Genomic DNA, 12,202 nt, shown 5'->3' on the forward strand with positions numbered 1-12,202 from the left:
CCGCCCCCTCCTCCTCCTCCTCCTCCGCCCCCCTCCTCCTCCTCCTCCGCCCCCCTCCTCCTCCTCCTCTCGCCCCCTCCTCCTCCTCCTCTCCGCCCCCCTCCTCCTCCTCCTCCTCCGCCCCCCTCCTCCTCCGCCCCCCTCCTCCTCGCCCCCTCCTCCTCCGCCCCCTCCTCCTCCGCCCCCCTCCTCCTCCGCCCCCCTCCTCCTCCGCCCCCCTCCTCCTCCGCCCCCCTCCTCCTCCGCCCCCCTCCTCCTCCGCCCCCCTCCTCTCCGCCCCCCTCCTCCTCCGCCCCCCACTCCTCCGCCCCCTCCTCCTCGCCCCCCTCCTCCTCCGCCCCCTCTCTCCGCCCCCCTCCTCCTCCGCCCCCTCCTCCTCCGCCCCCCTCCTCCTCCGCCCCCCTCCTCCTCCGCCCCCCTCCTCCTCCTCCTCCGCCCCCCTCCTCCTCCTCCTCCGCCCCCCTCCTCCTCCTCCTCCGCCCCCTCCTCCTCCTCCGCCCCCCTCCTCCTCCTCCTCCGACCCCCTCCTCCTCCTCCTCCGCCCCCCTCCTCCTCTCCTCCGCCCCATCCTCCTCCTCCTCCTCCCCCTCCTCCTCCTCCTCCTCCCCGCCCCCCTCCTCCTCCTCCTCCGCCCCCTCCTCCTCTCCTCCGCCCCCTCCTCCTCCTCCTCCTCCGCCCCCCTCCTCCTCCTCCTCCTCCGCCCCCCTCCTCCTCCTCCTCCTCCGCCCCCTCCTCCTCCTCCTCCGCCCCCTCCTCCTCCTCCTCCGCCCCCCCTCCTCTCCTCCGCCCCCCTCCTCCTCCTCCTCGCCCCCTCCTCCTCCTCCTCCGCCCCCTCCTCCTCCTCCTCCGCCCCCCCTCCTCCTCCTCCTCCGCCCCCCCCTCCTCCTCCTCCTCCGCCCCCTCCTCCTCCTCCTCCTCCGCCCCCTCCTCCTCCTCCTCCTCCGCCCCCTCCTCTCCGCCCCCCCTCCTCCTCCTCCGCCCCCTCCTCCTCCTCCTCGCCCCCCTCCTCCTCCTCCTCCGCCCCCCTCCTCCTCCTCCTCCGCCCCCCTCCTCCTCCTCCTCCGCCCCCCCTCCTCCTCCGCCCCCCCTCCTCGCTCCTCCTCCGCCCCCCTCCTCCTCCTCCTCCCCCCTCCTCCTCCTCCTCCTCCCCCCTCCTCCTCCTCCTCCTCCTCCCCCCTCCTCCTCCTCCTCCTCCCCCCTCCTCCTCCTCCTCCTCCCCCCTCCTCCGCCCCCCTCCTCCTCCTCTCCTCCGCCCCCCTCCTCCTCCTCCTCCTCCGCCCCCCTCCTCCTCCGCCCCCCTCCTCCTCCGCCCCCCTCCTCCTCCGCCCCCCTCCTCCTCCCGCCCCCCTCCTCCTCCTCCTCCTCCCCCTCCTCCCCCCCTCCTCCCCCCCTCCTCCCCCCCTCCTCCTCCTCCGCCCCCACCCTCCTCCTCCTCCGCCCCCACCCTCCTCCTCCGCCCCCACCCTCCTCCTCCTCCGCCCCCACCCCTCCTCCTCCGCCCCACCCTCCTCCTCCGCCCCACCCTCCTCCTCCTCCGCCCCCACCCTCCTCCTCCTCCGCCCCCCCTCCTCCTCCTCCGCCCCCCCTCCTCCTCCTCCGCCCCCCCTCCTCCTCCTCCTCCTCCGCCCCCTCCTCCGCCCCCCTCCTCCTCCGCCCCCCTCCTCCTCCGCCCCCCTCCTCCTCCGCCCCCCTCCTCCTCCGCCCCCCTCCTCCTCCGCCCCCCTCCTCTCCGCCCCCCTCCCCCTCCGCCCCCCTCCCCCTCCGCCCCCTCCTCCTCCTCTGCCCCCTCCTCTCCTCCTCCTCCTCTACCCCCCCTCCTCCTCCTCTGCCCCCTCCTCCTCCCTCCTCCTCTGCCTCCCCTCCTCTCCCTTCCAAGGTCCCTCCCTCCCCTCCGCTCCCCTTCCAGGTCCCTCCCTCCCCTCCGCTCCCCTTCCAGGTCCCTCCCTCCCCTCCGCTCCCCTTCCAGGTCCCTCCTCCCCTCCGCTCCCTTCCAGGTCCCGTTGACCCCCCCTCTCCCCTTCCAGGTCCCGTTGACCCCCTCATCCCCTTCCAGGTCCCGTTGACCCCCTCTCCCCTTCCAGGTCCGTTGACCCCCTCTCCCCTTCCAGGTCCCGTTGACCCCCTCTCCCCTTCCAGGTCCCGTTGACCCCCTCTCCCTTCCAGGTCCGTTGACCCCTCTCCCCTTCCAGGTCCCGTTGACCCCCTCCTCCCCTTCCAGGTCCCGTGACCCCCTCTCCCCTTCCAGGTCCCGTTGACCCCCTCTCCCCTTCCAGGTCCCGTTGACCCCCTCTCCCCTTCCAGGTCCCGTTGACCCCCTCTCCCCTCCAGGTCCCGTTGACCCCCTCTCCCCTTCCAGGTCCCGTTGACCCCCTCTCCCCTTCCAGGTCCCGTTGACCCCCTCTCCCCTTCCAGGTCCCGTTGACCCCCTCTCCCCTTCCAGGTCCCGTTGACCCCCTCTCCCCTTCCAGGTCCCGTTGACCCCCTCTCCCCTTCCAGGTCCCGTTGACCCCCTCTCCCCTTCCAGGTCCCGTTGACCCCCTCTCCCCTTCCAGGTCCCGTTGACCCCCTCTCCCCTTCCAGGTCCCGTTGACCCCCTCTCCCCTTCCAGGTCCCGTTGACCCCCTCTCCCCTTCCAGGTCCCGTTGACCCCCTCTCCCCTTCCAGGTCCCGTTGACCCCCTCTCCCCTTCAGGTCCCGTTGACCCCCTCTCCCCTTCCAGGTCCCGTTGACCCCCTCTCCCTTCCAGGTCCCGTTGACCCCCTCTCCCCTTCCAGGTCCCGTTGACCCCCTCTCCCCTTCCAGGTCCCGTTGACCCCCTCTCCCCTTCCAGGTCCCGTTGACCCCCTCTCCCCTTCCAGGTCCGTTGACCCCTCTCCCCTTCCAGGTCCCGTTGACCCCCTCTCCCCTTCCAGGTCCCGTTGACCCCCTCTCCCCTTCCAGGTCCCGTTGACCCCCTCTCCCCTTCCAGGTCCCGTTGACCCCTCTCCCCTTCCAGGTCCCGTTGACCCCCTCTCCCCTTCCAGGTCCCGTTGACCCCCTCTCCCCTTCCAGGTCCCGTTGACCCCTCTCCCCTTCAGGTCCCGTTGACCCCCTCTCCCCTTCCAGGTCCCGTTGACCCCCTCTCCCCTTCCAGGTCCCGTTGACCCCCTCTCCCTTCCAGGTCCCGTTTCCCTCCTCTCCCCTTCCAGGTCCCCTCCTCCTCCTCCTCTCCCCTTCCAAGTTTACCCCCTCCTCCTCCTCCTCTCCCTTCCATTGTTTCCCCCTCCTCCTCCACTCCCCTTCCATGTTTCCCCCTCCTCTCCACCTCTCCCCTTCCATTTCCCCCTCCTCCTCCTCCTCTCCCCTTCCATGTTTCCCCCTCCTCCTCCACTCCCCTTCCATGTTTCCCCCCCTCCTCCACCTCTCCCCTTCCATTTCCCCCTCCTCCTCCTCCTCTCCCCTTCCAAGTTTCCCCTCTCCTCTATCCTTCCGTGTCCCCTCTCCTCCTTCTCCTCTCCCTTCCATGTTTCCCCCTCCTCCTCCACTCCCCTTCCATGTTTCCCCCTCCTCCTCCACTCCCCTTCCATGTTTCCCCCTCCTCCTCCACTCCCCTTCCATGTTTCCCCCTCCTCCTCCACTCCCCTTCCATGTTTCCCCGTCCTCCTCCACCTCTCCCCTTCCATTTCCCCCTCCTCCTCCTCCTCTCCCCTTCCAAGTTTCCCCTCTCCTCTATCCTTCCAAGTTTCCCCTCTCCTCCTCCTCCTCTCCCTTTCCAAGTTTCCCCCCTCCTCCTCTAATCTCCTCTTCGGTTTCCCCCCTCCTCCTCCTCTACCTTCCAATTTTTCCCTTGCTCCTCCTCTCTCCTTCCAAGTTTTCCCTTCCTCCCCCTCTCCCCTTCCAAGTTTTCCCTTCCTCCCCCTCTCCCTTCCAATGTCCCTCCCTCTCCTCCTCTCCCCTTCCAGGTCCCTCCCTCTCCTCCTCTCCCCTTCCAGGTCCCTCCTCCTCTCCTCTCCCCTTCCAGGTCCCTCCCTCCCCTCCTCTCCCCTTCCAGTTCCCTCCCTCCCTCCCTCCCCTCCCTCCCTCCCTCCCTCCCTCCCTCCCTCCCTCCCTCCCTCCCTCCCTCCCTCCCTCCCTCCTGCCCCTCCCTCCCCTCCTACCCCTCCCTCCCCTCCTACCCTCCCTCCCCTCCTACCCCTCCCTCCCCTCCTACCCCTCCCTCCCCTCCTACCCCTCCCTCTAGGTCCCATCCCCTCCTCCCCCTCTTTATTCTTTTACTTCTCATCCTCCACTCCCCATACAAGTCTCTCATCCCCCTCCTTTAAAGGTCCCTACTCCACCTTGTCCTCCTCTCCCCTTCCAGGTAGGGACCTTTTGTCCTCCTCCTCTTCTCCCATTCCCCTCCAGGACCCCTCCTCCTCCTGCCCTTCCAGGTATTCTTTTCTGCCTCTCCCTTCCAGGTTCCCTCTACCCCCTCCGCCCCCGCCCCCCTCCCTCCGCCCCATCCAAGTTCCCCCCCTCCTCTCCCCATCCAAGTTCCCCCCTCCTCTCCCCATCCAAGTTCCCCCCTCCTCTCCCCATCCAAGTTCCCCCCCTCCTCTCCCCATCCAAGTTCCCCCCCTCCTCTCCCCATCCAAGTTCCCCTCTCCTCTCCCCATCCAAGTTCCCCCCCTCCTCTCCCCATCCAAGTTCCCCCCCTCCTCTCCCCATCCAAGTTCCCCCCCTCCTCTCCCCATCCAAGGTTCCCCCCTCCTCTCCCCATCCAAGGTTCCCCCCTCCTCTCCCGATCCAAGGTTCCCCACCTGTTTTCTCTCCTCCCTGTGCCCTGTTCATCGATTGACTTGCCTGGATAGCACGTAAAAGTTTGTTTTAACCTGCATCTCAGTTCGCGCGACAATGAACATTTGAATGTTCCCTCTCATTCTCACCTCCAATCTTCTCCCTCTCCTTTGATCCTCTACCTTCTGCCTCTCATCGACCGTCTCGTCGCCTTTTCCGATGTGCTTGTATCTCTCTCCTCTGCCTGCCTGTCTGTCTGGGTAATTTAAAATTCCTGCTCGGTTGATTGGCGGTTGGCGGGTCACGTGGCCCGCGCTCGCCGTGCGGAGGCTGGCACTCGTGCCACAGACGGACCCGGCTGCACTTTATTCGCCTCGGAGCCGCTCCGTCCCGTGAAGTCGCTGTTTCGCCGTCGTGTTTTTTTTTTCTCCAAGAAATATAAATAAAACTCGGCTCGGTCTCTACCGGCTCCCTGCGGCATGGGGGATAAGAAGAGCCCGAACAGGTAGAAACACACGCCTGGTGGCCGCACGGCGCTCGACGACTCGAGAGAGAGAGAGACCTTTAAATGGAGGAGCCGCCGCCGCTGGTGACTGTGGGCTTGAACGTGCGCTCGCCTCCAATGCCCAAGTGGCCGTGTGCAGTTCGCCCGTGCCAGGGCTCACCACCCCCCCCCCCCCCCCACCTCTTCCAACACACATTCATGGCGGACGGCGCTGTGTCCAACTCGCCCATGGGGAGGGAGGAGAGCAGCGGTGGGTGAGAGAAATGGGTCGAAAAAATCGGACCTTTTTTTTTGTTTTGCGCCCCTACTCACTTTGTGGAGGCGATGGGAGCGCCTTGCGTCGGCGGCCGGTAATGTCGAGCCCCCCCCCCCCCTTTGACGGTGTTCTCTCCCCCACCCCCTCCCATCTCTATATAAACATGTCATGTGTGCAATGTTCTCTTGTTTTTGTTGCAGCTTTTCAAGGCCAAAGAGGCAAGCGAAGCCGGCTCGGAGGACGGCTTCTGGGACTGTAGTGTCTGCACCTTCAGGAACAGTGCGGAAGCTTTCAAATGCAGCATTTGCGATGTACGGAAAGGGACGTCCACTCGGTGAGCAGCGAGCTCTCGATATTTTTTGTGTGTGTTGTGGTGGTGCCTCGGAGGGGATGGTCGTTATGGTGGAAATGTGTGCCTGGAAATGATTAAATTCTGGTTGAATCCAGACTTGTTGATTTTTTTTACGTGACCGTAGTGGGATTGATTTAATAGGTTCTCTGGTGGAACCACTCACTACATCGCCCTCTGTCATGGTTGGACGTTCAGGTTTACCTTGTTTCCGTTGAGATGTTAGGGTTTTGGCTGCCATGACATTTGTTGTAAATGGCAGGCGACAGGGTCTGATCAGGGGATGGGGTGGACGGATTGGGGGGGGGGGGGGGGGGTGGACCGAGAAAGGTGGAAGTCCTCCTGAGGAATGTTTCACTCTTCAATCCCATACGAGAGCTTTAATCCGCCACTTGTGCTTGCGTCGAGGTGAGCATGCGTTTATCCTTGGGCAGGTTTAAAATCGAATATGCCATTACTGTTGATGTGTTGGAGCCAGCTTTCTTCCCCCCCCCCCCCCCCCATCGCGTAGCGATTCTTTCTGATTTTTATTGTACGTGACTTAAAGTAAATAATTCACTCATGATTTGAGTCAATCTCGATCGGGTTGCTAAGTGCACGACTAAATTTAGTGGTGAGTACGTGGAAGGGTTTCAGAACTACTTTTGTAAACTTCGGTGATTGTCGTCATTTTATCATTTTTTGTACACTCAATGACGGCATTTCTGTACTTCTTTCTAGCTCTGAGTAATAAGTGACTTTCTGCAGAAATTCCTGTATGGGATGTTTGTTGTGATGTGGCCGAGTTCTGGTTATTTGACGCTCTGACTGATCTCATTGTGTGGAAACACTTTCAGAAAGTTGCGTTTTCTGCGCAACAGCTGATGTCCCCCCCCCCCCCCAACAAAAGCTGCAATGTTCTGAAAAATGCTAAGATTTCAATATTTAATCCCAATCACGAAAACTCATTTCCCCGTCACTTTCAACAACTGACGGGCTGATGACTTGGTTGACACCGCTTTTGCGGGTATTCAAGTAAAAGGGGAATTTTGTGTTGGGAGGGAATCGCTTCCACATTCAGTGAACTGGCGACAGCTTTCACACACGGGCCTGAGGTTAGTTTAGACTTGGAAGTGTCGTTCAGAATAGTTCCAGTACCACAAAAATAACTCTTGGAATTAAATGAGCAAATGGAATGTCAGAATTGTTGCAGCTGTGTCCCAAGTCTAATCGATTTATGGGGTTTATTGATGTTTTATAATTGATGTATCCATGGTATTATTTTGAAAAAACTTCACATTTGATATGCTATTTCGCTGTTTGTGATGGAGGGGGGAGGGCGTAGTTTTTGTAACTTGAAGTGTAAACTTTGTGCCATCTTAACAAATAGCAGATCAGGACCTTCTGATGAAATCTGTTTCAAGAGGTGGGAGCATTTTTTTCCAACTGGAATTCAGTGCAGGTCAGCGTTCCTTCTTCAGGACTGTTGTGTGACTTGCTGAGTATTTCAGATTGCCAGCATTTAGAATCCTAATTTTCAAGTACAGCATTAATTTTGGGAATGTAAATGGCTCTATGTATTTGACCCACTGCACAAAATGCTGGAGAAACCCAGTAAATCACGCAGGGTCTCTAGGAAGTAAATGTTTGTCAAGGTTGCATTCCTTATCAGGAGGCTTCTACTGTACTTCAAACTTTACAAATTAGATTGCTGATTGGCTAGAAATCCAATTGTTAAAGTTGTTTTCAAAATTGCATGTCCTAAATTGCTGCCATTTCTTTATAGGGCATACAGTACAGGCTTTTTATACAGTTGACTGACATGGAATCTTGTTAATTGAGTACTTTATCAATTTTCTAAATGAAAGGGATAGAAGAAAATACCACTTGCAGAGAGGAATTTTTGCAACCCACCAAGAGCTATGGATAGGTTGAGTGAGTGGGCAAGGCTCAGGCAGATGGAGTTCAATGTTGGTAAATGTGAACTTTTTCAGTTTGGAAGAAAAAATAGTAGATCAATTGATTATATTGATGGTGAAATATTGCATGAGGACTAGTGAGTGTATGAGCATGAATCACAAAAGATTGATTTGCATGTGCAACAGGCAAATGGAATGTTTGCATTAATTGCTGAAGGAATTCATTTAAGAGCACTGATGTTCTACATCTGTATAGCGTACTGATGAGGCCACACTGAAATATGATGACGGTGTCTGCAACTGTATAGTGTACTGGTGAGGCCATACTGAAATACAATGACTGTGTCTACAACTGTATAGCGTACTGGTGAGGCCATACTGAAATACAATGACGGTGTCTACAACTGTATAGTGTACTGCTGAAGCCATATTGAAATGCAATGATGGTGTCTACAACTGTATAGCGTACTGGTGAGGCCATATTGAAATGCAATGATGGTGTCTACAACTGTATAGCATACTGGTGAGGCCATATTGAAATGCAATGATGGTGTCTACAACTGTATAGCATACTGGTGAGGCCATATGAAATGCAATGACGGTGTCTACAACTGTATAGCGTACTGGTGAGGTCATACTGAAATACAATGACGGGGTCTACAACTGGTTAGCTTACTGGTGAGGCCATACTGAAATACGATTACGGGGTCTACAACTGTATAGCGTACTGGTGAGGCCATACTGAAATGCGATGACGGGGTCTACAACTGTATAGCGTACTGGTGAGGCCATACTGAAATGCGATGACGGGGTCTACAACTGTATCGCGTACTGGTGAGGCCATACTGAAATACAATGACGGGGTCTACAACTGGTGAGGCCATACTGAAATACGATGACTGGGTCTACAACTGGTTAGCGTACTGGTGAGGCCATACTGAAATACGATGACGGGGTCTACAACTGGTTAGCGTACTGGTGAGGCCATACTGAACCACAATGACGGTGTCTGCAGACTTCCGTGTTTCACATACTAGTTTTGCTTGAGAAAGGACATAAGACCCTTTTCCACTGGCTCCATGTCCCAGGAATTAATGGGTCCAGTGGTAAAGAATCAGCACGAAGGTGCCAAATGACGTAAATTGCGCCAGGATTGACGGCCTCTACCCTTACTCGTATTTCCCGGCATTAGCTGTAACTGGCATGCTAAAGCAATGGAAAAAAATACAGCAGAAAATCACCTGTTTCCAATTGAAGGTAGAATCTCCTATCCCCTGGATGAGTTGTGTTCAGTGGATAAGTACTAAGTGTCCCAGTTAAAGATGGCCCTGTGGAATCAGCACAAATGACTTCCTATCCTGGGAACTACATGGCCAATTAATTGGGATGCTAGTGGAAAAAGGGCTATGAGATGGTGCAGGAGGAGGTATACCAGATTGGTTCAAGAAATCGGGGAATAGATAGAGTTGTCTGGGACTGTACTCACTAGAAACTCTACTCTGAAATCTAGTGGAAAAGTGCAACATTATGAAAGGATGAGGAAGGAAAGTTGTTTCTACTAGGTAGTGAAACCAGAACTCGGAAGCCCCTTTCACACTTGGATGTGGTCCCAGGAATTATTGGCCATTGGGTAAAATGTGAAAGCAGAATTATCTGAACCCTGGCATGAAATTATGTCATCTTAGGCCAGGGATCGACTGCCTCGACTCTGACTGCAGATGCTGGCATTGCAATCAACCAACTCTGAAACTGAGAATTGCATTCGGACACTTCTGATTGACAGTAGAACGGTCCTTTGCCTCAGGATGGCTCCTTGTAAATGGGAAAATGTGCAGCATCCCAGTTAAGAGGGATCAAGTGTGACAGCAAAAATTATATTCCTAACTGGCCACTGAACCCCTCCATGAGTGCTCCATGCATGCAGCCATGCATATAGTCCTTTCTCTGCTGCATCGAATTCTGGGAGGGCAGGTCTGCCATTGTTTTTTTTCCCCCATGGTCTTCATAAATTGTACGTGATAACACTACCAACTTTCCCATGCTGTTTAAAAATTGTCTGCTATTGCTATTTATTGCTGACACTTTCCCATGGTCTCTTATCAAGTTTTATATAGGTAGGCACAACAGGGGCTGAGGGCTCATACTGTGCTGTACATAAAAGCTTACTTATGTTATAATTAGGCATGATTAATTTTTAAAAATAAAATCATAATACATTGATTTAGGGCAGGTCCACAATCACTTGATGTGTCATGATGTCACTGGTAGAACACTCCTATGCCCAGGGATGGCTCATGGTATGAAAGTGTGCAGTGTCCTGGTTAAGAGTGGCCAAGTATGAACAGCAAAAATGCCATTCCTATCCCAGGACATGGAATGGCTGATTTACTGGGATGCAAGTGTGAAAAGGGCGTGAAATTTTCTGCCCAAGAAAGCAGTAGAAATTGCTTCACTAAGTATATTTAAGACACGGTTAGATAGATTTTGGAGTTGAGTGCAAGGCCAGATCAGTCATATTCTTACTAAAACAGTGGACTTGTCTTGACAGGTCAGGTGGCCTACTCCTGCTCCTCTTTATACTGTATATCTGTTCTTGTGTAACCCAAATTTAAATGTTTCTGAAAAATCCCAAAACAACCTGCTGATGCTTTTGTATATCAAACTGGAGATGTTGATTTTGATTTTCTAGAGCTATGGACTAATTGATTAAGAAATTGCTAATTCAGTCCTTTGTTGCCCCTCCCCCTTGCTTAAATAATGTCATGAAGTTACTAGTATGTAATTTCAGATTGTGTGCATTTAAACATTTTGTTGGACAGGAGCTATCATAGTTGGCAATCTTTGTTCTCCATAGAATAACAGGAAGATGGATACAATTGTTTTCAATAGATATCATAAAATCTATCTATGCCTCTATAAACTCATACCATTATCTTGGGTCTAAGCAGGGCCTGAAAAAAATTGGATTCTGTTAAATCTGTATCTGGGTTTCAAAGTTCCCACAAGAATACTGCATTCAACATTCTACAACTTTATCCGGTGTCAAGTAGGCCTTTAATCTTTAAATCCTTTGTCAACTTCCTTCTCTGAAGTTCAAATGTCTTGGCTTATTTTCTTGGTTAAATATGTCATAATAATTCATTCATTCTCATTGTCTTGAGTATTTGTTGATCGTAAGTGACGCTTCAATAGTTTTTTGAATTGCAAAAGGTAAATTCAATGAAATCTTGGATTGTGCTTTTTCACTTGTATTGTTTAAGACTATTATGAAAGGAGTTGATGTTGGATATTATATTAATGTTCAATAGGTTCCCATGTACATAAAGAATACTTTGTGAGTATTTGTGAAATATTAGAAGGTTTGGCCTTTACTGCATTTAAATCCTGGAATGAATTCTGGAAAGCTGTGGTATTGGGATTTGTTGTGTGTGTGGCTTAGTGGTAATAATTGGCAGTTTGGTATCCAAAATTTTGCTCTTATTGGGTTTAGATTGTGTGGAATAATGTAGCAAAATATCAGATTTTAACATCTCTGGTTTGATAAAATGTATGATTCGTTGGGGGGGGGGGGAGGAAACTATTGAGAGTTTATATAATTTAATATGGTTTATTTTCAAAACCATTTAACTTGAGATTTGTTTTGGGGGAATACTGTGAATTAGACACTGTCGCTTGGTGATATTCCATTTTAATCTTGTTTTATATCCAACATTCTTAAATTGCTTGGCCAAGTGCTTTTTAAGTTGTGTGCTACACTTGTTTCTGCTATGTATGTTGATCAGGTATTTTCACTAAATTTGGAATCATTACAAAATTTTAGTAATAACTGAAATGCTATATTTTCTGCAAATATCAAGTCACATTATTAAACTTTTGAACAGCTTCCTCATTTTTATGGTTTATTGGGTTTGGAAGGTCTATTGGCATTATAAAGGTTTATATTTAACATGTATCACAACATATTTCTGGATAAGGAAAAAATACTGGGTGGTTGCATCACTGTCTGGTATGGAGGTGCCAATGCTCAGGGCAAGAAAAGAAAACTCCAGAGGATTGTTAACTTGGCCTGCGACATCATAAACACCAGACTTCTTTGAGGACATCAACAAGAAGCAGTGTCGCAAGAAACCAGTCTGTATTCTCAAGGACCCTTCTTCACTCTGCTGCCATTGTGAAGGAGGTGCAGTAGCATAAGACGAGTACTCAATGGCACAAGGTCAGTTTCTTCCCTGCTGCCATCAGATTCCTAAATGATCAATGACCAAAGACACTGCCTTTCACTTTTTGTTCACTAATTTTATTTATTTTTGTAAGGTGGTGAGCATAAAACAATAAATTTTGTGATGTGATTCAATCAGCTGTAGAATTGCATGCAAGTATTCCTTGTCAACCTTTGTTAGATCCTCACTTGTAATGAAATTAGCCTTTCCAAATTAAAC

The 12,202-nt window shown here is 53.3% G+C and overlaps 2 protein-coding genes across 2 annotated transcripts in view; both read left to right on the forward strand.

Annotated features, from left to right (window-relative positions):
* Positions 1-862: 862 nt before the first annotated feature.
* On the forward strand, positions 863-2,646 carry LOC138765284 (uncharacterized; the record flags this gene model as incomplete). Its single annotated transcript, XM_069942331.1, has 7 exons — positions 863-916; positions 1,390-1,437; positions 1,907-2,081; positions 2,137-2,189; positions 2,274-2,333; positions 2,441-2,501; positions 2,609-2,646. Coding segments are annotated over 7 exons (489 nt in total), but the record flags the coding sequence as incomplete, so codon positions are not given.
* A 2,412-nt stretch (positions 2,647-5,058) lies between these two features.
* The window catches only part of rybpb (RING1 and YY1 binding protein b), a 136,627-nt gene continuing 129,483 nt past the window's right edge, over positions 5,059-12,202 (forward strand). The window contains 3 exon segments of the mRNA XM_069937030.1: positions 5,059-5,260; positions 5,717-5,745; positions 5,748-5,850. Of these exon segments, the coding sequence (XP_069793131.1) occupies positions 5,235-5,260; positions 5,717-5,745; positions 5,748-5,850 (158 nt within the window). The 5' untranslated portion in view covers positions 5,059-5,234.

The sequence above is a fragment of the Narcine bancroftii genome, chromosome 5 (genome assembly GCF_036971445.1).
Source record: "Narcine bancroftii isolate sNarBan1 chromosome 5, sNarBan1.hap1, whole genome shotgun sequence".
Lineage (NCBI taxonomy): Eukaryota > Metazoa > Chordata > Chondrichthyes > Torpediniformes > Narcinidae > Narcine > Narcine bancroftii.